This window comes from Oryzias latipes, chromosome 2 (genome assembly GCF_002234675.1).
Source record: "Oryzias latipes chromosome 2, ASM223467v1".
NCBI lineage: Eukaryota > Metazoa > Chordata > Actinopteri > Beloniformes > Adrianichthyidae > Oryzias > Oryzias latipes.
Genome location: NC_019860.2, coordinates 694297 through 717628, shown reverse-complemented (window position 1 = coordinate 717628; position 23332 = coordinate 694297). Strand labels below are relative to the sequence as shown.

Below are 23332 nucleotides of genomic sequence, written 5' to 3'. Positions count from 1 at the left end.
ACACTTTGGTTGGCCAGATGGATAAATTTTAGCATAGGGTGTTTTTGCAACGGGTCAGTATTGTTTACCTTTACGGGCAGCTTTTCCACTCATAATCAGTGTACAATGTAATATTTCTTTGTCAATTATTGTTTCATTATTTATTTACTTTTATGGTAATATTTTCTAAGTCCTGGGAAACTGTTTTTGAAAGACTCCTGTTGATACCTTCATTTTTGCTGAGATGCCACTTGTTCTTCGTTCATTTCGTTATGCTGTAAAAGTCAATAATTGATCTGCATACTTGAATAAAGTGTGTTCAAAAAAAAGAAGCAGAGAAGAAGAACGATAACAAGCAGCTGCAAGAAGAAAAAGAAGTTCCTCTGCAGATCTTTGAAGAGAACAAGCAGCTGCAGGAAGATGCTGCTGCAGATCAGAATTTGTCATCATATTGAAGAATATATAACACATAGAACTTAAAGAATATATAACCCATAGAACTGGTTCAGAATCATTTTCAGCACATCATGCATGCCATACATATAAAAGGCTCCACTGCAGTTTGGAGGAGCAGACACATAGGAGTGTATGTTGAGGAGGTGGGTGCCAGCCACTCAGGGTGTAGGGGGAGGCTGTTTGCAGGATATGTTCTGAATTCTATCTTTGCAGAGATGCACGTGACAAATAAAGTCTTTGGGAGCCATGGAGACCACTGACCAGGCGGATTGTGCACCATCTTCTCTGCATGTTCATATTCATTAATACATTGTATAAATCACAGAGCAGGGATAGAGACAGTGCTTTTTCTTGTGTTCCTGCTGTGAGCCCTGTTTTAATAAATGGCATTCAGGGAAATTGATTGAGCCCGGTTGTCTGTATTAGAAATATTGTTAGGGTAATAAATCTTTGGCTTGAATTGGAAACCCCCGTCTGTGTGCTTTCATACCAACAGAATCTCCATGCTTCAATTTTGATCTGAACACAACTGAAACTTGGAGTCTGACCTCAGAATCTGCAGTCTGCAGTCTGGACTCTCCAGAAAACCACACAGATGAAGAACTCCTGAATCCTGCAGATTGTTGTCGCTCAGGTCTAGTTTTGTCAGATTAGACGGGTTTTCCTTCAGAGCTGAGACCAGAACTTCACAGCTGATCTCTGACAAACTGCAGTACTCCAACCTGCAATCAGACAGAAAAGTGTGTTCTGGAGCAGTGATGCAGCTGGAGGTCCAGGAACTTGGTCCATTCAGGTGGAACCCACCCTGATGACAGACTGACAGATGACATATTCACTGTTTGCTTATTTCTTATTGATTTGGACCCAAAAACATGATCATGAATGAAAATGCAATAGATTAAAAATGGCTTGAAATGAAGTTAAAACAGACGAGGAATTGAAATGTCATTGATTATCATGAATTATTCATGACTACGTATTTAAAAGCCAATAGATTTTGCTTTGATTTAAAGCTTCGATTTCAAAAATGTCAGATTAAATTGTATTTCTTTATCTTGAATCCTAAATTGTAAAATGCATTTTCAAATGATCACATTGAAGAAAAACAGCTGAAAAAGTCTTTAGTTTTCCTCTAAAAGCATTTCCTGAAACCTCTAAACTATAGCGGGGCCTTGAAAAACATGAAGATCCACGGGGCCCAAAATGTCTGAATGTGGCCCGGAAGAAGAGCTACTGATTGTTCTGCTGGTAGTCTAAGTGTTTCCTACGGTTCTGTTGTTAGTCTAAGGCAGGGGTCGGCAACCTTTTTTACTCAAAGAGCCATTTGGGACCGCCCCTAATGAAAAGAAAGCACCCGGAGCCACAACCCGTTTTGACATCATTATATATATTATGCATGTATATATTATTCAAAGGTGCTCATTACGTCGATCGCGATCGACCGGTCGATCTTCAATGACATGAGTGTAGATCGCGGGCCAGAAAAGATTAAAAAAAAATACTTCTTTAAAATCCACCAGCCAATCAAAATCCTCACTGAGAAGTACGGGACTTGATTGACATGTAGATTGGGCAATCGGACATCGTCTGAAGCATACATCACTGCAAATGCACATTGTGTTCTTTAAAGGATGATACCGCGGCCGCGTGTGGGAGGAGCTACCAGCTGAAGTTATGGTCTGATCGCTGCATCTTGGTAATCATGTTTCAATGTTTGAGTTCATAAAATCATCCCAGGGAAAGTCTCTGCTTCAACTCCCGCAGGGAAAGCTGCGTCTGAATCTGACGCCTGTGTTTGCATCTCTGTGACAGAGTTTGTGGTTTGTGGTTTGGGTGGCGGTCGAGGGCGGGTGCCTCGGCGGCCCAGACCCCGGTCATGGAACTTGGCTTTTGGGACATGGAACGTCACCTCTCTGGGAGGGAAGGAGCCTGAGCTGGTGCGAGAGGCTGAGAGATACCGTCTAAAAATAGTCGGCCTCACCTCCACACATAGCCTGGGCTCTGAAACTCAGTCCTTAGAGAGGGGTTGGACTCTCTACCACTCTGGAGTTGCCCAAGGTGAGAGGCGGCGGGCTGGTGTGGGCTTACTCGTGGGTCCCCAGCTCTGCCGCCAAGTGTTGGAGTTCACCCCGGTGGACGAGAGGGTCATGTCCCTCCGCCTTCGGGTGGGGGACAGGTCTCTAACTGTGGTTTCGGCTTATGGGCCGAACAGCAGTTTGGAGTACCAGGCCTTCTTGGTGTCTCTTGAAGGGGTACTGGAAAGTGTCCCAACGGGGGACTCCATTGTCCTCCTGGGGGACTCCATTGTCCTCCTGGGGGACTTCAATGCCCACGTGGGCAATGACAGTGGCACCTGGAGGGGCGTGATTGGTAGGAATGCTTGGAAGACCCAAACGTACTGTGAGGGTCTTCTGGGAATGTCTGGCTTTGGTTGGGGACATTGAGTCCGAGTGGACCATGTTTTCCACTTCCATTGTCTCCACTGCTGCTCGGAGCTGTGGTCGCAAGGTCTCTGGTGCCTGTCGCGGCGGTAACCCCCGAACCCGTAGGTGGACACCAGAAGTAAGGGATGCCGTCAAGCTGAAGAAAGAGTCCTACCAGGCCTGGTTGGCTTGCGGGACTCCAGAGGCAGCTGACAGGCATCGGCAGTCTAAGCGAGCTGTGGCCCGGACTGTTGCGGAGGCAAAAACCCGGGCCTGGGAGGAGTTCGGTGAGGACATGGAGAAGGACTATCGGTTGGCCTCGAAGAAATTCTGGCAAACCATCCGGTGCCTCAGGAGGGGAAAGCAGTTCTCCACAGGCACCGTCTTCAGTGCACGTGGGGGACTGTTGACTTCGATTGGAGACATTGTCGGGAGGTGGAAGGAATACTTTGAGGATCTCCTCAATCCCACTGACTCACCTTCTTTTGAAGAAGCGGAGAGCGAGAACTTTGGGGTGGGGCTGTCTATTACCCAGGCTGAAGTCACTGAGGTAGTCAACGAGCTCCTCAGTGGCAAGGCCCCGGGAGTGGATGAAGTCCGCTCTGAGTACCTCAAGTCTTTGGATGCTGTAATAGTGTCTTGGCTGACACTTCTCTGCAGCGTCGCGTGGCAGTCGGGAACTGTACCACTGGACTGGAGGACAGGGGTGGTGGTTCCCCTCTTTAAGAAGGGGGACCGGAGGGTGTGTTCCAACTACAGGGGAATTACACTCCTCAGCCTCCCTGGGAAATTCTATGCCAGGGTACTGGAGAGGAGAGTCCGTCCGATAGTCGAACCTCGGATTCAGGAACAACGGTGTGGTTTCCGTCCTGGTCGTGGAACAGTGGACCAGCTCTACACCCTATCGAGGGTACTGGAGGGATTGTGGGAGTTCCCTTACCCAGTCCAAACAGCGGGGAAAATAAGTATTGAACACTTAAACATTTCTCTCAAAAAACACATTTCTAATTGAGCTATTGACACGAAATTTTCACCAGATGTCGGCATCAACCAAAGTAATGCACACATAGAAAGAAATCCAAACATTTATGTCCATAAATGAAGTTATGTGTAATAAAGTGAAATGGCACAGGGAATAAGTATTGAACACATTAAGAAAAGGAGGGGTAAAAAGGTCTGGCAAGCCAAGAAAGCAGCTGGAGTTTGTCAGTATTCAGAAGGTTAACCTGCCCCCTATTAGTGCAAAGTAATATCAGCTGGTATAGTCCCGACTGATGCCTTTTAAAAAGGTTTCTCACCAGCAAGGTGTTAGACAAGAAGCATTGCATGATAGGTAAAAGCAAAGAGCTGTCCAAAGACCTACGCAACCTTATTGTTGCAAAACACACTGAAGGCATTGGTTACAGGCGCATTTCTAAACTTCTGATGGTTCCAGTGAGTACCATTGGGGCCATCATCCAGAAGTGGAAAGAACACGGCATTACCATAAACCTGCCACGGCCAGGTGCTCCTCGCAAGATTTCAGACAGAGGAGTCAGAACAATCTCAGAAGGGTTCTCCAACAGCCCAGGACCACTCGTGGAGAGCTTCAGAAAGACCTGGAATCAGTAGGTACCGTTGTTTCAAAGAAAACAATAAGTAATGCACTCAACCGCCATGGCCTCCATGCACGCACACCACGCAAGACTCCATTTTTAAAGAAGAAGCATGTTGAAGCTCGTTTGGAGTTTGCCACACAACATTTGGATAAACCCATGAAGATACTCTGGTGAGATGAGACCAAAATTGAACTCTTCGGATGTCATAAGACACAACATGTTTGGAGGAAAAATGGCACCGCACATCACCCCCAAAACACCATACCAACAGTCAAGTTTGGAGGTGGGAGCATCATGGCGTGGGGCTGTTTTTCAGCATGTAGTACTGGTAGACTTCATATCATTGAAGGAATAATGACTGGAGAAATGTATGGAGACATTCTTGATCAGAATCTGCTGTCATCTGCCAGGCTGCTGAAGATGAAAAGAGGGTGGATCTTTCAGCAAGACAACCATCCCAAGCACACAGCCAAAGTAACACTCAACTGGTTGAAAAAAAGAAAATAAAGCTGCTAGAATGGCCCAGTCAATCACCAGACTTGAATCCAATTGAAAATCTTTGGAAAGAACTGAAGATCCGGGTTCACAGAAGAGACCCCAGGAACCTTAAAGGTTTGAAGGGAGTTTGTGTGGATGAATGGGCCAAAATCACACCTGAGCAATGTATTCCACTGGTTTCTCCATACAGGGGGCGTCTTGAGGCTGGAATCACCAACAAAGGTTTTTGCACCAAGTATTGAATAAATTTCAGTAAGCATGTTCAATGCTTATTCCCTGTGCCATTTCACTTTATTACACATAACTTCATTTATGGACATAAATATTTGGATTTCTTTCTATGTGTGCATCACTTGGGTTGATGCCGACATCTGGGGAAAATTTGATGTCAAAAGCTCAATTAGAAATATGTTTTTTGAGAGAAATGTTTAAGTGTTCAATACTTATTTTCCCCGCTGTATGTGTTTTGTGGATTTTGAGAAGGCGTTCGACCGTGTCCCCCGTGGTGTCCTGTGGGGGGTGCTCTGGGAGTATGGGGTCCGGGGAGCCTTACTGAGGGCTGTCCGGGCTCTGTATGACCGGAGTAGGAGCTTGGTTCGCATAGCCGGCAGTAAGTCAGACCTTTTCCCGGTCCACGTTGGACTCCAGCAGGGCTCCCTTTATCACCGTTTCTGTTCATAGTTTTTATGGACAGAATTTCTAGGCGCAGCCAGGGGCCGGAGGTGATCTGGTTTGGGGACCACAGGATTTCCTCTCTGCTTTTTGCAGATGATGTTGTCCTGTTGGCTTCATCGAACCAGGACCTCCAGCATGCATTGGGGCGGTTTGCAGCCAAGTGTGAAGCGGCTGGGATGAGGGTCAGCACCGCTAAATCTGAGGCCATGGTTCTTGACCGGAGAAAGGTAGTTTGCCATCTCTCGGTGGGTGGAGTCTCCCTGCCCCAGGTGGAGGAGTTTAAATATCTGGGGGTCTTGTTCACGAGTGAGGGAAGACCGGAGCGTGAGATCGACAGGTGGATCGGAGCGGCGTCTGTAGTTATGCGGTTGCTGTACCAGTCTGTTGTGGTGAAGAGAGAGCTGAGCCAAAAAGCAAAGCTCTCAATTTACTGTTCGATCTTCGTTCCAATACTCACCTATGATCATGAGCTATGGGTCATGACCGAAAGAACGAGGTCCCGAATACAAGCGGCTGAAATGAGCTTCCTCCGTAGGGTGGCTGGGCGCTCCCTTAGAGATAAGGTAAGAAGCTCAGTCACCCGCAGAGAGCTCGGAGTAGAACCGCTTCTCCTCCACATCGAAAGGAGCCAGTTGAGGTGGCTCGGGCATCTAGTCCGGATGCCTCCTGGACGCCTCCCTGGAGAGGTGTTCCGGGCATGTCCCACTGGGCGGAGGCCTAGGGAAAGACCCAGGACACGCTGGAGAGATTACATCTCTCGGCTGGCCTGGGAACGCCTTGGGGTCCCCCCAGAAGAGCTGGAGGAAGTGGCTGGGGTGAGGGAAGTCTGGGCATCTCTGCTCAGTCTGCTCCCCCCGCGACATGGTTCCGGATAAGCAGAGGAAGATGGATGGATGGATGACAGAGTTTGAAGCCAAAGCCCCTCCTCTGCCTCTCCACCTGCTTTTCAGGTGGAGAGGGTGTGAACAGTCACCTGTTCACACCCTCTGCAGCTGAGAGTTGTTTCCCCCGCGCTCCTCAGTGTGTCCTACACAGGTATCGCAAAATACAGTCATCATAGGTTGACACGATAGTCGAGGCGCTCCAGCGCAGCACAAGGATGACGCAGGTTATAGCGGGGATAGAGCGGGTTAAGAAAATGAATGGAAGAAGGCGGCCTGCTGGAGAAATATTCAATAGTGTACACATTTTATTATTACTCTGAACTAACTTTTATTTAGAAAAATCTTTTATTTTGCTAAATCAGTCCAGTACGAAAAAAAACATCAACAAAAGTTGTGTTGGTTTTTTTTTGGCTGGGTCTGGCGGTTTTCAGATGACTTTTGGGCTGGAAAACTGTGACTCTATCTGGCAACACTGGCGCGAACTCTCTGTCATCAGCGAGTTGCTCTCTTCCCCACAGCACGTCAAGTTCCCGGCAGAAGATCGGAGTGTTTATTGAAGCCGCCCCGCGTGCCTCTCCCTGCTATCAGCTCTGCAGTTCTCACCCGATAAAAACAAGCTCATTACGAAGCTGTTTTTTACGTGGCACGCGCTTCGTGCAGAGCCAGCAGCGCCTTTGAAATGCCATAAAAAATGAACAAACTAAAATAAAATTTAATTATTATAAAATACTTATTATTTTCCAAAGTCACAGGGAGCCACAACAGAAGGATGAAAGAGCCACATGTGGCTCCGGAGCCATGGATTGCCGACCCCTGGTAAGGGTTTCAGCTGGTTCTGCTGTTAGACTAAGGGTTTCAGCTGGGTCCGATCTGGAGCATCTGAAGAACCCGTGAGTTTGGAAATAATCAAGTCCAAGTCTAGTCCAACAACCAGTGGCGGTTTTAGATATGGGCGATGTGGGCGGTCGCCCAGGGCGGCACTTCATAGGGGGCGGCATTTGCCGTGCCCGATGCGTGCGTTACTCATATGCGTTACTCATATTGTGCTACGATATTCAAAGAGGAAGCTGGCAGCTTTTAATTTGAAATTGCTTCAGCTGCCGACACTTAACACTTTTATTTTGACACATCAGACTGTTAAGAATGTCTTCATCCTCTTTGCTCTTCACAGTTATGGTCCAAAAAAAAAAATAAAAAAAAATAAAAAAATAAAAGATGAAATAACTCAGAGTGAAAAAACGTAAAACAGGCACATGAAAAGGAATTGGGCAGAACAAACATCCGTGCTCAACTGAATTTCGACAAAAGCAGGCAATGGGGATTATTTCCCACAATACTTTGCTCTGACACGGCAGACCCGATGCGCATGTGACCACCGCCCTCTGCTGCAAGACGCTTGCGGCCACACCTCTTAGCGGTAGTCTTTGGAACATAAGTCAAAAAACTCGAGAGGGGGGCGCAACTCGCCGGTGGCTGGCTGAATCACACTAACAGGTGATTGGGAGACTTTTTCTATCTGACAATCAACTCTGAGCCGCAGCTGCGCCTCCCGTCATAGAGACGGAGCCGCGTGTGTCAGAGGGAAGGGGGGGGGGGGGGATGAGCGCAGACCATTTTTTTATGGATTGAGGTTTTTTGGAGGATTTCTGCTGTTGGTGTTACACAAATTTAGGGAAATGCCAAATATTTTTGGAGTAATCCCACTGATGAGTTCTAAGATTTAGTCTTTAATGTTTTATAAGACCTAAACATATTAATCACAATAAGTTTTATTTTTTAGATCTAATCCCTCTGATATGTTTCACAAAGACACACACAGGACGTCACACATTAAGAAATTATTGTTAAAAATGAAGCAGGAGTCCGGCTCTAAAAAAAAATGCTCTAAAAAATGATGAAAGAGCAAAAAAAATGGAATTATTTGATTTGTAATTTCTTATTAATATTCCCAGGCTTTCTTTGTTTTGTTCTGCAGCATGTTCATATTTGTATAATTTTGACAGAATATATTTCTATGGGGAGCAACATATTATTTAAGGTTTAACTTGTGTTCCTGTTTTTATTCATATTTATGTTCAAAAAGTTCAGTTTAAAAGGTTTAAAAGTTTAGCTTTAGTGTGTTCATTAAATGTTTATCTTCTTCGGCCCAAAACCTTAAGCGTGTTTTTAACATAGGCCCCTGTGTGACTGAGTTTGACCCCCCTGTAATATGAGTCTAGAACATTCATGCATTTTTTTGTGTAAAATAGCTAAATAGAAGATAGGGAACACAACAGGATGTTGTCAAATTTTGTAGGTGTGCGGGGGGGAGGGGGGGGCGCCTGTGGGGTTACTCGCCCAGGGAGTAAGTCAGTGTAGAACCGCCACTGCCAACAACTAGTCCAAGACCTGTCATACTACTACAGTTTGACCTCCTCATATCTCTTCATAAGGACCTGCTGCTCTGTGGGTCAGAAATCTGCTGCAAATGTTTTTCCATTTAAATTTGCAGTTCTGGGATTGATGTTTTCTTTCAAAGAACACAGAACATGAACTTCTCCCAGATATCAACATCTGGATGGACTTAGGTTCTGCTACTTAGTCTGGTGCAAAAAACCACAATAACATTTTAATAACATTTTAACCATCAGTTAAGAAAAAACAAAAACTGATTTTTTAACTCAAGCAGAATCTTGTTTTCTTTTTACTTCTATGCAACAGTCCTCTGCTGTTTCCTCTGCACTGATGTCTCTCTGACACTTTCTACTGAAAACAGAGAAAAAACAGACAGACCTTGTTGTAGAAAATTAACATTTGAATGAAACCTGACATGAGAATCTCCAGTTTACAGTCTGGACTCTCCAGTCCAGCAGACAGCAGCTTCACTCCTGAATCCTGTAGGTTGTTGAAACTCAGGTCCAGAACTTTGAGTCTGGAGGACTGAGAGCTGAGAACTGAGGACAGAGCTGCACAGCTTCTCTCTGACAGATTACAGTGAAGCAGTCTGAAGGAAACAAAGACAGACAGCAGTTATTGAAACTTTCATGTTTCCACTCAGATTCATTTGTTGACTGAAGGTGATTTTCATGAGAGTTCTTACAGAGCTTTGTTGGAGGCTTTGATCACTGGCAGCAGCCTCAGTAGAGCCTCCTCTGAAGGAGAGTATTTATTCAGGTCAAACTCTTCCAGATCTTCTTCTGATGACAGTAAGATGAAGACCAGAGCAGACAACTGAGCAGGTGACAGTTTATGTCTAGAGAGATGTCCTGACCTCAGGAACTGTTGGATCTCCTCCACTAGAGAACCATCATTCAGTTCATTCAGACAGTGGAACAGGTTGATGCTTTTCTCTGCAGGCAGATCCTCACCGATCTTCTTCTTGATGAACTGGACTGTTTCCTGATTGGTCTGTGAGCTACTTCCTGTCTGAGTCAGCAGACCTCGTAGGAGACTCTGATTGGTCTTTGAGCTACTTCCTGTCTGAGTCAGCAGACCTCGTAGCAGACTCTGATTGGTCTGCAGTGAAAGACCCAGGAGGAAGCGGAGGAACAAGTCCAGGTGTCCGTTTGGACTCTGTAAGGCCTTCTCCACAGCACTCTGGTAGAACTGGACTGGACTGGTTTGAAGAAGGTCAGAGAGCCAATATTTCTTCTGTTCTTTCATGAGGTTGAGTCCAGAGGTGATGAAGGTCAGGTGGACATGAAGAGCAGCCAGAAACTCCTGAACACTCAGATGGACGAAGCAGAAGACCTTGTCCTGGTACAGGCCTCTCTCCTCTCTAAAGACCTGTGTGAACACTCCTGAGTACACTGAGGCTGCTCTGATATCGATGCCACACTCTGTCAGGTCGGATTCATAGAAGATCAGGTTTCCTTTCTGCAGCTGCTCAAAAGCCAGTTTTCCCAGAGACTCCATCATCTTCCTGCTCTCTGGACTCCAGTGAGGATCTGTCTCAGCTCCTCCATCATACTTGACCTTCTTGACTTTGGCCTGAACCACCAGGAAGTGGATGTACATCTCAGTCAGACTCTTGGGCAGCTCTCCTCTTCCTCTGCTCTTCAGCAGATCCTCCAGAACTGTAGCAGTGATCCAGCAGAAGACTGGGATGTGGCACATGATGTGGAGGCTTCTGGATCTCTGGATGTGGGAGATGATCCTGCTGGCCTGCTCTCCATCTCTGAACCTCTTCTTGAAGTACTCCTCCTTCTGTGGATCATTGAACCCTCTGACCTCTGTCACCATGTCAACACACTCAGCAGGGATCTGATTGGCTGCTGCAGGTCGTGTGGTTATCCAGAGGAGAGCAGAGGGAAGCAGGTTCCCCCTGATGAGGTTTGTCAGCAGATCAGCCACTGAGGTGGACTTTCTAGGGTCCTTCAGGATCCGAGTCTTGTGGAAGTCCAGAGGAAGTCGACTCTCATCCAGACCATCAAAGATGAAGAGGACCTGGAAGTCTTCAAAGCTGCAGATTCCTGCTTGTTTGGTTTCAGGGAAGAAGTGATGAACAAGTTCCACCAAGCTGAACTTCTCCTCTTTCAGCACATTCAGCTCTCTGAAAGTGAATGGAAATGTGAAGTGGAGGTTCTGGTGGGCTTTGCCTTCAGCCCAGTCCAGAGTGAACTTCTGTGTTAAGACTGTTTTCCCGATGCCAGCCACTCCCTTAGTCATCACGGTTCTGATTGGTTCTGGTCTTCCAGCTGGGAGTTGGAAGAGCTCTTCTTGTCTGATGCTTGTTTCTGCTCTGTCTGCTTTCCTGGATGCTGCTTCAATCTGTCTGACCTCATGTTCTTCATTCAGCTCTCCTCTTCCTCCCTCTGTGATGAAGAGCTCTGTGTAGATCTCATTCAGAAGGGTTGGGCTTCCTGCTTTAGCCATCCCCTCAAACACACACTGGAACTTCTTCTTCAGACCAGATTGGACTTCATGTCGACAAACTGCAGCAGTCAAACCTAAATGAAGACAACAAACAGTGAATCAACTCTCTGCAGCCCTGAATGATGAGGGTTTGAATCCCTGATGTTCCATGTGTTCAGACATCAGGAAATCTGAAACCTTCAGAGAAATCCTCTTACTGCTCTGCAGTCCATCAGCCAGCTCCTCCTGCTTCATTCTCCTCAGGAAGTTCACTGTGATCTTCATCAGTGACTCTCTGCTGCTCCTCTGCTCTTCATCTTCAGCCTCCAGCTCCTCCTCTTCCTCCCTGTGACTCAGAAGCTTCTGGATCTTCTTCAGCTCCTTCTTGACAAAAGTGACAATGTTGTCCTCCAGCAGCTGCAACAGAATTCCAGATGAATGAGCCAATCAGAGTGAAGTCATGGAGCCAAACATCAGCTCCATGTTGGACACACTGACAGTCCACTGGTGTCCAAAGTGCAGCATGGAGACGACTGTGGACAGAATGATGGAAAGTAGTTGTTGTTCATGTACAGACCAGAAAGATGGAGTCCAGCTGTGTTTGATGCTGCTGGACAGACGGACCACTGGGAGTCTCTGAGCTCTGCTGGTCCAGTCTGTGGACAATCAGCAACAATCAGATCCTACTGGACCCACTGGTGTCCTGCAGACACTCAGTAGAATCTACTAGATCTATTCTTTGTTTGTGGAAAAGCTCCAACACTCACTGCTGCACACATGAAGATAGAAATGTCTGTGAGAAAGAATGTTTACAACATGCAGCTCACTTCTCTGTACTAGAAGATGATGTAAGGTTGATAGGATGATCCATTGACCGGTCACTCCTGAAGGAAACACAGCTGGGTTCAGATCCAGATCCAGTTCTGCGTCTCTGATGGATCCTGATAGAAAAACACTTGTTTAGTTAGAAGTGAGTTTCTGTCATGATGGTGTTTGATGAGTTCTTTTGGATTTGGATCATCTCAGATCAGAAATGCATCATGAATGCTGTTGTTTCCAGAGCAACAATGATTCCAGCATTCATTCTGACTCACAGATGAATCAGAGTCACAGAAAACTGGATCATTGATTCTCATTTAGACCAGAAGAAAATGAAGAATTGAATGTTTCAGTTTGTGGATGAGATTCAAAGAAAAAGTTATAATTTTAATGGAGCCCATATATATATATATATATATATATATTTTAGATTTTCTGTGGTTAATTATAACATTAACTTCATGAAAGACTTTTAATAAAATATTTGACTAAACTGTTTCTTTTTTTAAATCAAACATTTGTTCAAATCAGAAAATATGATGGCTGTTTGGGATTTGGAGCTGAAGCTACTGTTTGGGTTTCTCTCCAACAATCAAATCCCATCTTCTCACCCTGGACATGGATTACTTGAACCACTCCCTTCAGGCAGGAGGCTAAGGTCCATCCGGACCAGAACCTCACGACATGAGAACAGTTTCTTTCCCTCTGCAGTCAGACTCATGAAAACTTTTTAACTCCTCCCCCCTTAAACATTTCACTTAAATGTCCAAGTACCAGTCCACTATCTGCACCTTCTTCCTCCACAGTTTGCACTGTTAGCACTATTGTACTTCTATTCATTGTTCTGAACATTGTGTTAATTTTTTTTCTTTGCTAATTGTTTGTTTTTATTTGAAAATGTTGTTTGTGGCACATAGGCACCGCAGCAAATTCCTATTCTGTGAAATTGTTTTGTTCACAGACAATGGCAATAAAAACTCCTTCAATCCTTAAATCTAAACACTGTCTTTGAAAAAAGATTCATCAACAGATCTCTGTTCACTAGAAACTGCTTCTTACTGTGAGTCTGAAGGTCCTGGTTCAGTTCTGAAGTCTGGAGGTATAAATTTGGACCGGTCACTCTTCATGGAGCCACAGCTGGAGGCTGCAGACTGGACTCTCTGTGTGACCTGTTGACCTCTGCAAACACCAAAGCATCAGAGTGTTGGAGGATCTGCTTCTTCATGAACAGCTGATGGACTTTGACATGAACACAGACTGAGCTGTTTAGTCTGGAATAACATGACATGTTTGGATCAACAGTTTCCAGCTTTCAGCATTTTCTGTCAGTCAATCCAGACTTTTTTCTAGAAAAGCTGATTCCAATTCTCCATGTAGAAATGGAGAAAGTCCAACTAGAACAATGTGATGTTTGGAAAGCATGAAAATCTGAATCCTAGGAGTCTGCAGTGATTCTTCTCATTAGACTGGAGCTGCTGTCAGTCAGAGTCAGCAGTCAACATGTTTTCTTCTCCAACATCTCTGATGTCTCTCAGAGACTCTCAGAAGACTCAACTGAAAAGATCTCATCACACACATGATGCTCCAAGTGAGTCTGATCAGAGAGATCCAGAACTGAACCAGACCTCAAGTCCTTCATCTGAAAACTGTTGATCATCTGAACTAGAATCCAGCCTCCAAAAACTCTGACAAACACTCACTGTTCCACTCCTGAATGGATGTTCTTGAAGTTAGGAGGAAGAAAACCATTTGAAGTGTCACTCCTGAAAGATCCACAGCTGGATCCAGGTCCAGATCCAGGTTCAGGTCCAGATCCAGGTCCAGGTTGGTTCCTGTGGAGAATGCAGGTTGCTGGTGTGAGTCCTGAGCTCTGACATGGAGAAGATCATGGACAGCTGGAGATGTTCATCTCACCTCTGAGCTTTGCTCTGGTTGTCATGGTTACCATCTCTGCTTCTAGAGGGAGGGGCTCCCTCCTGTGGTTCCTCCCACTGATCCATGCTGCTGGATTCACTGGATCCACATCAGCTCACACACACCTTCCACCTTCACCTGCAGAAGAAACATGTCTTCTTAAACTCTGACAGACATCCTGGTTGTTCCCAGAGGAGGTTCTGAGTTCTGTACTCTGGTACCAAAAAATTTAGTTTTTTTGTCAAAAAAGCTGATTTTCTGACTGATCAGGCTGTGTGGTATGGAGTGCTATACTGTTCATTATTAAATAAATAAATATGACCTCATGCAAATACACAATCAACCAATAAATCTCCCATAAATATATAAAAAATATCACGTAATTGTGAAAAACCTGCACACAAATTTTAAATTAGCCATTTTATTACTAAATATATTTCATTTTGCTTTAAAAACCTGTTAATTGTTTTGAAACAGCATTTTAATCATGGTGAATATTATAATACTGTCTTCTTTTCAGAAGCTCGGGTTCCAAAATCCATATTTTCCAAAATATCTTTGTTTTCATTTCACATAGCTGTTTTTCAGAAAGACTTATTTATTTCATAAAGAGCTTTCCAGCAGAATGAGTCTGTCTGTCAATCAAACCAGCAGTCTACATTCGTCTTCCATCTTTCCCGCTCTCTCTGAAGGTATTTCTCCCTGCTGCTGGTTCCACCGTATTCAAAACTTTTACATGGAACTGAAATCTATTCAGCTAGCAGTATGACATTTTTGATTGAATTATATGGTTATTATTGAAATAACTGTATATTTCTAACAACACAAATATTAAAATCTCGTAACATTAAAACATGTTACGGAGTTGGAGTGTGACGGGATTAAAGATTTGGATCAAAATGGCCGCTGTTTCATATGCTAAGCACCAAGAAGATGGAACATAACATCCATGAAGTTCAGAATTGACTTGATTATTTAAATAACAGAAAACCTTTCTAGCAAGTCATAGTGTTGAGTCGCTGCGTTTGACCACATCCAATACCCCAGCCTTCTCCTCTGTACCTCTCTGTTCTTTTCCCTCTTCATCATCAGCTGATCTTCTCTCTTTCATCATCATCATCATCATCATCATCATCTGAACCTCTCTCCTCGTTCTTCTCTGTTGGGACTGACTTGTCATGTATGTCTGCTCTTGTTTTCCTAAAATAAGTGAACAGATGTTCAGCAGAAGTTTAAACCAGAATGAGCATCTAGGTTTTTGTGACTTTAATAGTTGAATTATTTCTACCTGAAGTCATCTCTATTGTCTTTGTTATCAGATGCATCACCAACCTCATGTCTGTCTGGTTCACCTCTAGTCTGTGTTCTTCTCCACTAAATCATATGGCAAATATGATAAATATTAAATATCATATTAAATCCTACGGCCAAGCAAGGATTATTAACTGTTTGAATTAATTTAACATCTTGCTAATGCATGTTTATTTGAGATAAACTTTGTATTAGGAAGATTTTCAAAGAAAACAAAGGTCTAAACTATTTGTAAAAATATAAACACTTTTTACTTTTTAGCACATTTTTATTCATTGTTGTCAAACATCTCTAAATGTTCAACTAAAATCCAAAATGCCGTTCAGCCAAAGTGATCTTAAAATTAAAAGGCTGTAAACGTAATAGTCACTCACAAAAATAATAATCATCCTAACTTTATACATAGAAAGAAACAAAAACAGCATCTAACCACCATCACACATACTTCTACCTTCTAGGATCATTTAGTGCTGTTTCAGTCAAAGGATACAAATTCTGTAAATTCTGCTCAGTACAGCTGGAAGACACTTATGACCATTTTATTGGTAGCCAATAGTGGTTTTAGGCCCGGGCGCAGCCCCCCCCCGCCGCAGCACTTTTGATTTTCTATTATCTATTATTTCACAGACTTTGGAACGGCCTAAAACCTGTGAATTAGCGCCATGCAGCTGCACTCCTGTCTATTAGACGCCAATGTGTGAGAAGGAAAAGGGAAATGGGGGCAGCAGAGAGGAGAGCAGCCTCGATTATGCAACACCTGGATCATCACTGCTGTTGGATCACTCGGCAGTTCATGTTAATAATGTCATTATTTACCAACTATTGTAGATGTTTTTATTATTTAGTTGGTGTCAGTATTTGACATAAAGGCAGCAGGAAATGCAGGAAAACAGCTGAACTTTATGACATCATAGATAAACTATAAAGGAATTTTATGAATGGATTGAGGTTTTTAGAGGATTTCTACGGTTGGTGTTGCACTAAATAGAAAAATGCCAAATATTTTTTAGATTAATCCAACTGATGAGTTCTATGATTTAGTTTGTAATGTATTGTAGACCTAAAAATGACAGGTTTTAAAATAATCAAATCCTCTGATCTGTTTCACAAAGACACACAAAACAGAAACAAAGTTATTTCTAAAAGTGATGCAGGAGTCCAGCTCTAAATGACAAAAGAGCTAAGAAAACAGAAAGACATGTTTTGTTATTTCTCATTATTAATATTTCCAGACTTTTGTTCTGCAGCATCTTCATATTTGTATAATTTTGACAGAATATATTTTATGGAGAGTAAAATTGAATTAATGTTCCTGTTTTCATTCATATCTTTTCAAAACGTTCAGTTTTAAATATCTAAAAGTTTAGCTTTAGTGTGTTAGTAAATGTTTATCTTGTTCTGCCTAAAACCTAAAGCGTGTTTTTAATTTAGGTCTCTGTGTGACTGAGTTTGACCTCCCTGGAATACGAGTCTAGAACATTCATGCATTTTTTGTGTAAAATGGACAAATAGTGGTTAGAGAACACAAAAGGCTGTTGTCAAGTGTGTATGTGTGCAGGGGAGGTGTGTGTGGGTGGGGGGGTGGAGGGTTGGTAGGGTTACTTGCCCGGTGAGTAAGTTAGTGTGGAACCACCACTGCTGGTAGCTTTAGCCTGAATGTTCCCACCTCTGTTTCTATCACTGCCAGAACCTTCCTGCTGTCTCTCAGCCATTACAGGAACTTTCCTTCATTCCTTCTACATTTTGCATTTTCTGTTTTGAGTCCTCAATTGTTTTTCTCTGGCCTCCCCGTCTTTAGCGCTCTCATCAGATGACGACACGATTCAACTGACAGTAATCAACAGTGCGCTCCCGCGCGCGCGTCTCCATGGGAGACGTGCTGGAATGTCCTCTCTGTAAAGACCTGAGTGAGGGAGGGAGGAGCGGCTGCGGTGCTCAATCGGTTACAATGAGCTTCTGTTACCGATCATTTCATGCAAATCTATGTTAACAAACAGCTGTGAAAATAAAAAATACGAACTATTAAATAACTTTCCCAACTTCGGTCTGGCCAACGCCCCATGCGACGCATTTGCTGCATTCTCACTTTTTGCGCCCCTGAAGCCTCATGTGCTGGATTTAAAAAAAACACATGAAGAACCTGATTCAACATCCACGGATCAAAGTGGATCAGAGTTTCTGGAAGAAGGATCAGAGTTTCTCTGAACCGTCTCAGCACGAATACATGGAAACTTTCAGAGATCATGTTTTCAGGAAGACCTGATTTTTTTTGTCTTCTGCTCTTTTCCTCACAGATCAACACAACAGCTTCATGATAAGAACAGAAAACAACTTTTACACAAAGACTCACCAAAGAAGAAAATGGAGAAACTCCAACATCTGTGTCTGCAGGACAAACTCAGCTGACTGACTTTGAGACCAGAACTCCTCCCTCTGTGTGTGTGTTTGTGTGTGTGTGTGTGTGTGTGTGTGTGTGTGTGTGTGTGTATGGATGTGACCAATGAGTGACCCTGACAGACATCTACTCCGCCCGCTGCATCACTAGGGCTCATAACATCATCAAGGACAGTTCACACCCCGGCTCAGGCCTGTTCCACCTAATGCCCTCTGGGAGGCGCTACAGAGGCACCACAAGCAAAACCAACAGACTCAACAACAGCTTCTTTCCAAAAGCAATAACCATCCTCAATTCCCAAATGACAGATAAAATCCATACTAGCTTTTGCACTTCTGACATGTTTACACACAGTTCTCGTACCAAATTTTGCTCTCTTCATTACAGTTTACATTTGCAGACTTGTACATACTGTTTGTCTGTTTGACTTATTGTCTTACGATGTCCCTTTCTTGCTGTTCTTGCACTGATGGCGATGCTTCAATCTCATTGTACAATCCACAATGACCATAAAGCAAATCTAATCTAATCTAATATCGCTAGAGGAGGGGGGCCAAGATGGCGACGGCGACCGCATGTAAGAAACTTCTGTGAGCTCTAAAAACTTGGAATTTGGAATTTGACCCTTTGCCTTGAATCAAAAACACAGGATGTGCCGTGAAGATCCTTCAAAATTAATACTTCAAAATCTAAACTAACAATGAGGAAGAAATAAAAGAAAACCGCGGCTCTCTCAACCGCAGCAGCTCTTTGGAAAATATGGAAGTGGATGCTTCTAAGAAGAAACGACACATCAGAGAAACCCATTCCTATGGCTGTCACATGACAGATGATGAAGAATGCTCTTCAATGCCAAATACACCTAAACATCCCCAAGAAGGTGAGAGGAGAAAAGCTAAATAATCCTGATAACAGCTCTGCAGCTGAGCCGACTTTGAGCTTCAGTCCACCATCATCACAGCAGTTACTTAAAAAATGAATGAACCAGCAGACAAAACTGATGAAGCCGTGATTACAATACTGTCCAAAAGAACAATCTGAAGAAGTCACTTGAGTTTTGCATTCAGGAGGTCATGGACTTAAAAAACAACTAACTGAGAGCCTGAAAAACCAATGTACAGAGCTGGAGAAGGTTAGAGAGATGGAAACCAAAAATAATGATGCAGAAGAAGAATCTACGTCTGTCTGCTGTCCCTGAAGGAAATCCAGAGGACGTCAAATCAAGAGTTCAAGACATTTTGTCGGCGCTCTGTGTGTTTCCAACAGACTTCATAATGTTTTATTCTATGGTAGTATCATAATTTGTCCAGACCAATCACTATCTGACATCGGACCAACGTACAACCAATCACATAACTTGATGTCAGCTTTAGTCCCAGAACCCCGAACGGAAGTTCCAGGCCGAACGGTTCTGGTTCCTACAGAAGCCATATTGAAAATGTGCAGCGGTTCCTGAACAAAACCAGGAAGTTCCTAAGTTACTTTTCTCTTGGTAGCAGAAGAAAGGAAGAAATTCCCCAGCCCCCTCCTCTTTACCTCTCTGTTCTTCTCCCTCTTCATCATCAGCTGATCGTCTCTCTTTCTCTCTGTCATCATCATCATCATCATCTGATCAGAAGTTTAAACCAAAATGAGCATCTAGGTTTTTGTGACTTTAATAGTTGAATGATTCCTCCCTGAAGTCATCTCTGCTCTCTTTTCTATCAGATGCATCACCAACCTCATGTCTGTCTGCTTCACCTCTAGTCTGTGTTCTTCTCCACTAAATCATACGGTGAGGCAACAATTGTTTCATGTTTTAAATTAATTAAACACCTAAACATTTTCTAAAATGAAGAATACTATTTAAAATGACAGACTTGGTCTGAACTGTCTTTGTCCTGAACGTCACCATCAGACCAGCCTGTTTCTGTCCTCCATCTGTCCTGATTCTCTTTTCTCATCTTTCTCTCCATCCTCACAGCTGTTTGACAGAAACTTTGTGTTAGGAAGATTTAAGAAGAATAAAAAGACTAAACTACATTTAAAAATAGATTTTTTTAATTTTAAATTACATTTCCGTTGGATATCAGTTAGTGGTGTAATAGAGTAGAATAGATTTCCTTATTGTTGTCAAACATCTCCAAATGTTCAATTAAAATCCAAACTGATATTAAAAGCAAAAAGTAAGCCCTGGCTGCAAGCAAAAGGCTGTAAACTAAACGGTCCCTCAAAAAACAATAATCATCCAAACTTTTAACAGAAAGAAACTAAAACTCCATCTAATCACCATCACACATCCTTCTACCTTCTAGGAGCAGCTTTGATCATCATTTAGTGTTTCAGTCAAAGGATAAAAACGTTTCAGTGTTTTGGAACATCTAGTTCAAGAAAGGATTTAAAACAAATTCAGAACATAGAATCCTCTTTATTTACTTCTGGATCAGTGATTCTGTAAATTCTGCTCAGTCCAGCTGCAAAACACCTTTGTGATTATTCTACTGGTAGTTTTAGCCTGAATCTTTCCAAGCCTGTTTCGTCACTGCTATAACATAGCTGCTGTCTCTCAACCTTAAAAAAGTTGACTCTATTTATCCGACAATGGGGAAATAGGTTCTCCACATTTGACCCCTCCCCTGGGGGAGCAGTGAGCTGCAGACCGGGAACCATTACAGGAACTTTTCTTCATTCCTTCTACATCTCTGGAATTTTCTGTTTTGAGCCCTAGATTGTTTTTTCTTTTGCCTTTCCATCTCTAGCGCGCTCTCATCAGATGACGACACGATTCAACGGAACATATTTAACAGCGCGTTCCCGCGCGCGCGTCTCCGCGAGAAACGCGCTGGAATGTCCTCTCTGTAAAGACCCGAGGGAGGGAGGGAGGAGCGGCATATATATATCAATTGTTCCATTTTAGTGGAATTGCCTCATATGCTGCTGCTCTGCGGGGAAACACGTCTTCACGCCGCCATCATGGTGTCTAACAGCGCACCTCATTCTAAAAACACATCTGGAGCCTGAAAGAACATGGAATCGGGCAGCAGATTCTGGAAGAAGTCGCCGTGTTTCCAGGAAGCTCTTATGAGTTTGTCTGCTACTCTTTTCCTCACAGATCAACACAACAGCTTCATGATGAGAACAGAAAACAACTTTTACACAAAGACTCACCAAAGAAGAAGAAAATGGAGGAAACTCCAACATCTGTGTCTGCTGGACAAAGTCTGCTGACTGACTGTGAGAGGAGAACTCCTCCCTGTGTGTGTATGTGAGAGGGTGTGTGTGTGTGTGTGTATGTGTTTTTCTGTGTGTGTGTGTGAGAGTGTGCAAGTGCGAGTGTGTGTGTATGTGAGCATGTTTAGGTCTGAGGTTTGATATTCAACAGACATTCAGCGCGGATCTCCACTGAGGTCTCTTAGGGACCGTCAACAAATTAACTAGTGCATAAGATGGAGCAGATTTTAAAAATAAATAAATTATTATAAAGCATTTTCTCATTTTGCGTCTTAATAATCTATTTCTTTTGCAATGTTTTAATAGGAAAGGTTGTGCAAAGATGTAAAATCTATGCCAAATTGTTGTACTGACATCCCAACATCAGACACACCTCTTTGTTTTGTAATCAAAGATGTGAAATATTTAATATGAATTTTTAAATCAAAATTTCATTGGTTCGCATATGACAGTTGGTCATTATTTTCAATTGCTCCCAAATATAATCCAAAGATATGAAATCTATGCCGAATTGTTATAATGACATCCAAATATCAGACACACCTCTTTGTTTTGTCATAAAAGATGTTATATGTTTTTATATGGATTATTATATCAAAATTCCAGAGGTTTGCATGTGAAAGTTGGTCTATTTTTATAACTCCCAAACCACATGACCCAAAAAAATGAAGCCTATGCCGAATTGTTGTACTGACATCCCACCATGAGACACACCTCTTTGTTTTGTAATCAAAGATGTAACATATTTGATTTATAACCTATGGAATTGTGATATAATAATTCATATAAAATATACAACATATTTGATTACAAAACAGCGAGGTGTGTCTGAAGTTTGGATGTTAGCACCACAATTCGGCATAGGTTTCATACCTTTGGGTCGCACGGTGTGGGAGCTATTGAAAAAAATGACCAACTTTCATATGCAAACCTATGGAAGTTCCATATAATATTTAATATAAAATATAAAACTTCTTTGATCACAAAACAAAGAGGTTATGTCTGATGTTGGGATGTCAATACCTCAATTCGGCATGGGTTTCATATCTTTAGCAAAATTGGTTTGAGAGCTATTGAAAACAATGACCAACTTAAATGTGTGAATCTCGGGAATTTTGATACAATAATTCATATAAAATATAAAATATCTTTGATTACAAAACAAAGAGGTGTGTCTGATATTTGGATGTCATTATAACAATTCGGCATAGATTTCATATCTTTGGATTGTACAGTTTGGGAGCAATTGAAAATAATGACCAACTTTCATAAGCAAACCTTTGGAATTGTGATATAATAATTCATATAAAAATATTTCACATCTTTGATTATAAAACAAATAGGTGTGTCTGATGTTGGGATGTCAGTACAACAATTCGGCATAGGTTTTATATCTTTGGATCTCACTGTTTGGGAGCTGTTGAGCATCTATGATTGATAAATGCTTCCCATTAAAACTATGCAAAAGAAATAGATTATTTAGACACAAAATGAGAAAACTTTGTATTGTAATTTATTTATCTTTGCAAAGCATTTAGTCTTGGGTTTGATCTAAAATCTTCTCCATCTCAGGCACTTGTTACTTTGTTGACGGTCCCTAAGATACCCCACTGGAAATCCGCGCTGAATGTCTGTCGAATATCTAACCTAAAACTAACTTCACCGCGGTTCTGACCAATGAGTTATATCACCAGAGGAGACACGCCAGCTTGGGAAGCTTGGCTGACAGTGGCGGAGCGCGACGCCATCTTGGTGAGGTCGATGTCGCCCACATGACAATGATTTCTATGGCCCTTGGTGGCATCTAAGTAGCTTTTATATACAGTGATCCCTTGATTATCGCGGGGGTTACGTTCCAAATAGAACCCGTGATAAGCAAAACCCGTGAAGTAGAAACCTTTATTTTTTTTACAATTATTATACAATGAAATACACTATTATACATTGAAAAGAAAGAACAAACCATTTAACAGGCTAAATCAATTGTTTTTTTTAAAGAATAAAAGTACTTTAGAAACGTTTTTTCAACAAATAACTTGTGTAGTGTGCTGTCAAATAATAATTTCAATCATCGATAAGAACAGAAGGCTTTAAATTGCGGAGATTAGCCCCGCCCACCGCGACCCGAGTGGATTAAACGGAAGAAAATTTAAAATGATTATGAAAAAAATAAAAAAGTACAGTGGGACAGATAGTGACTCCGGTCTTCTTTTTCACTGCTCTTCATACTGAGCCGCTGCATCCTCTGCAGCGTTTTTTCCTTCTGAAGCCCGCGGTGCAGCTGCAGGTGTGTTTGTTCGGGAGAGGAACATAGTGATAGGCAGTTGTTGTCGCTCT

The 23332-nt window shown here is 42.8% G+C and overlaps 1 protein-coding gene across 2 annotated transcripts; it reads right to left on the bottom strand.

Annotated features, from left to right (window-relative positions):
- Positions 1 to 983: 983 nt before the first annotated feature.
- On the bottom strand, positions 984 to 17853 carry LOC105357577 (NLR family CARD domain-containing protein 3-like). 2 transcript variants are annotated; one of them, XM_023961484.1, is made up of 10 exons: positions 17741 to 17853; positions 14080 to 14217; positions 13866 to 13997; positions 13225 to 13344; positions 12174 to 12287; positions 11924 to 12002; positions 11565 to 11763; positions 9593 to 11441; positions 9318 to 9496; positions 984 to 1157 (listed from the first exon to the last, which is right to left on the bottom strand). In XM_023961484.1, exons 2-10 carry the CDS (start codon positions 14163 to 14165, stop codon positions 1102 to 1104), a joined length of 2814 nt encoding a protein of 937 aa, XP_023817252.1. In that variant the 5' UTR covers positions 14166 to 14217; positions 17741 to 17853; the 3' UTR covers positions 984 to 1101. The 2 variants fall into 2 exon arrangements, with proteins under 2 accessions (XP_023817252.1, XP_023817253.1); XM_023961485.1 differs by lacking the exons at positions 984 to 1157; positions 9318 to 9496 and having other exon boundaries at positions 9589 to 11441.
- Between the last annotated feature and the right edge of the window lie 5479 nt (positions 17854 to 23332).

What these genes read in the sequence shown, in the direction of transcription:
- LOC105357577 (XM_023961484.1), bottom strand. Translation starts at nt 14,165, where the DNA reads ATGGATCAGTGGGAGGAACCACAGGAGGGAGCCCCTCCCTCTAGAAGC. An exon ending in CCAGGACCTTCAGACTCACA is followed by an intron (nt 12,288 to 13,224) that starts GTAAGAAGCAGT and finishes TTTTTCTATCAG; the next exon opens with GATCCATCAGAGACGCAGAA. An exon ending in AGCTGGACTCCATCTTTCTG is followed by an intron (nt 11,764 to 11,923) that starts GTCTGTACATGA and finishes ATTCTGTTGCAG; the next exon opens with CTGCTGGAGGACAACATTGT.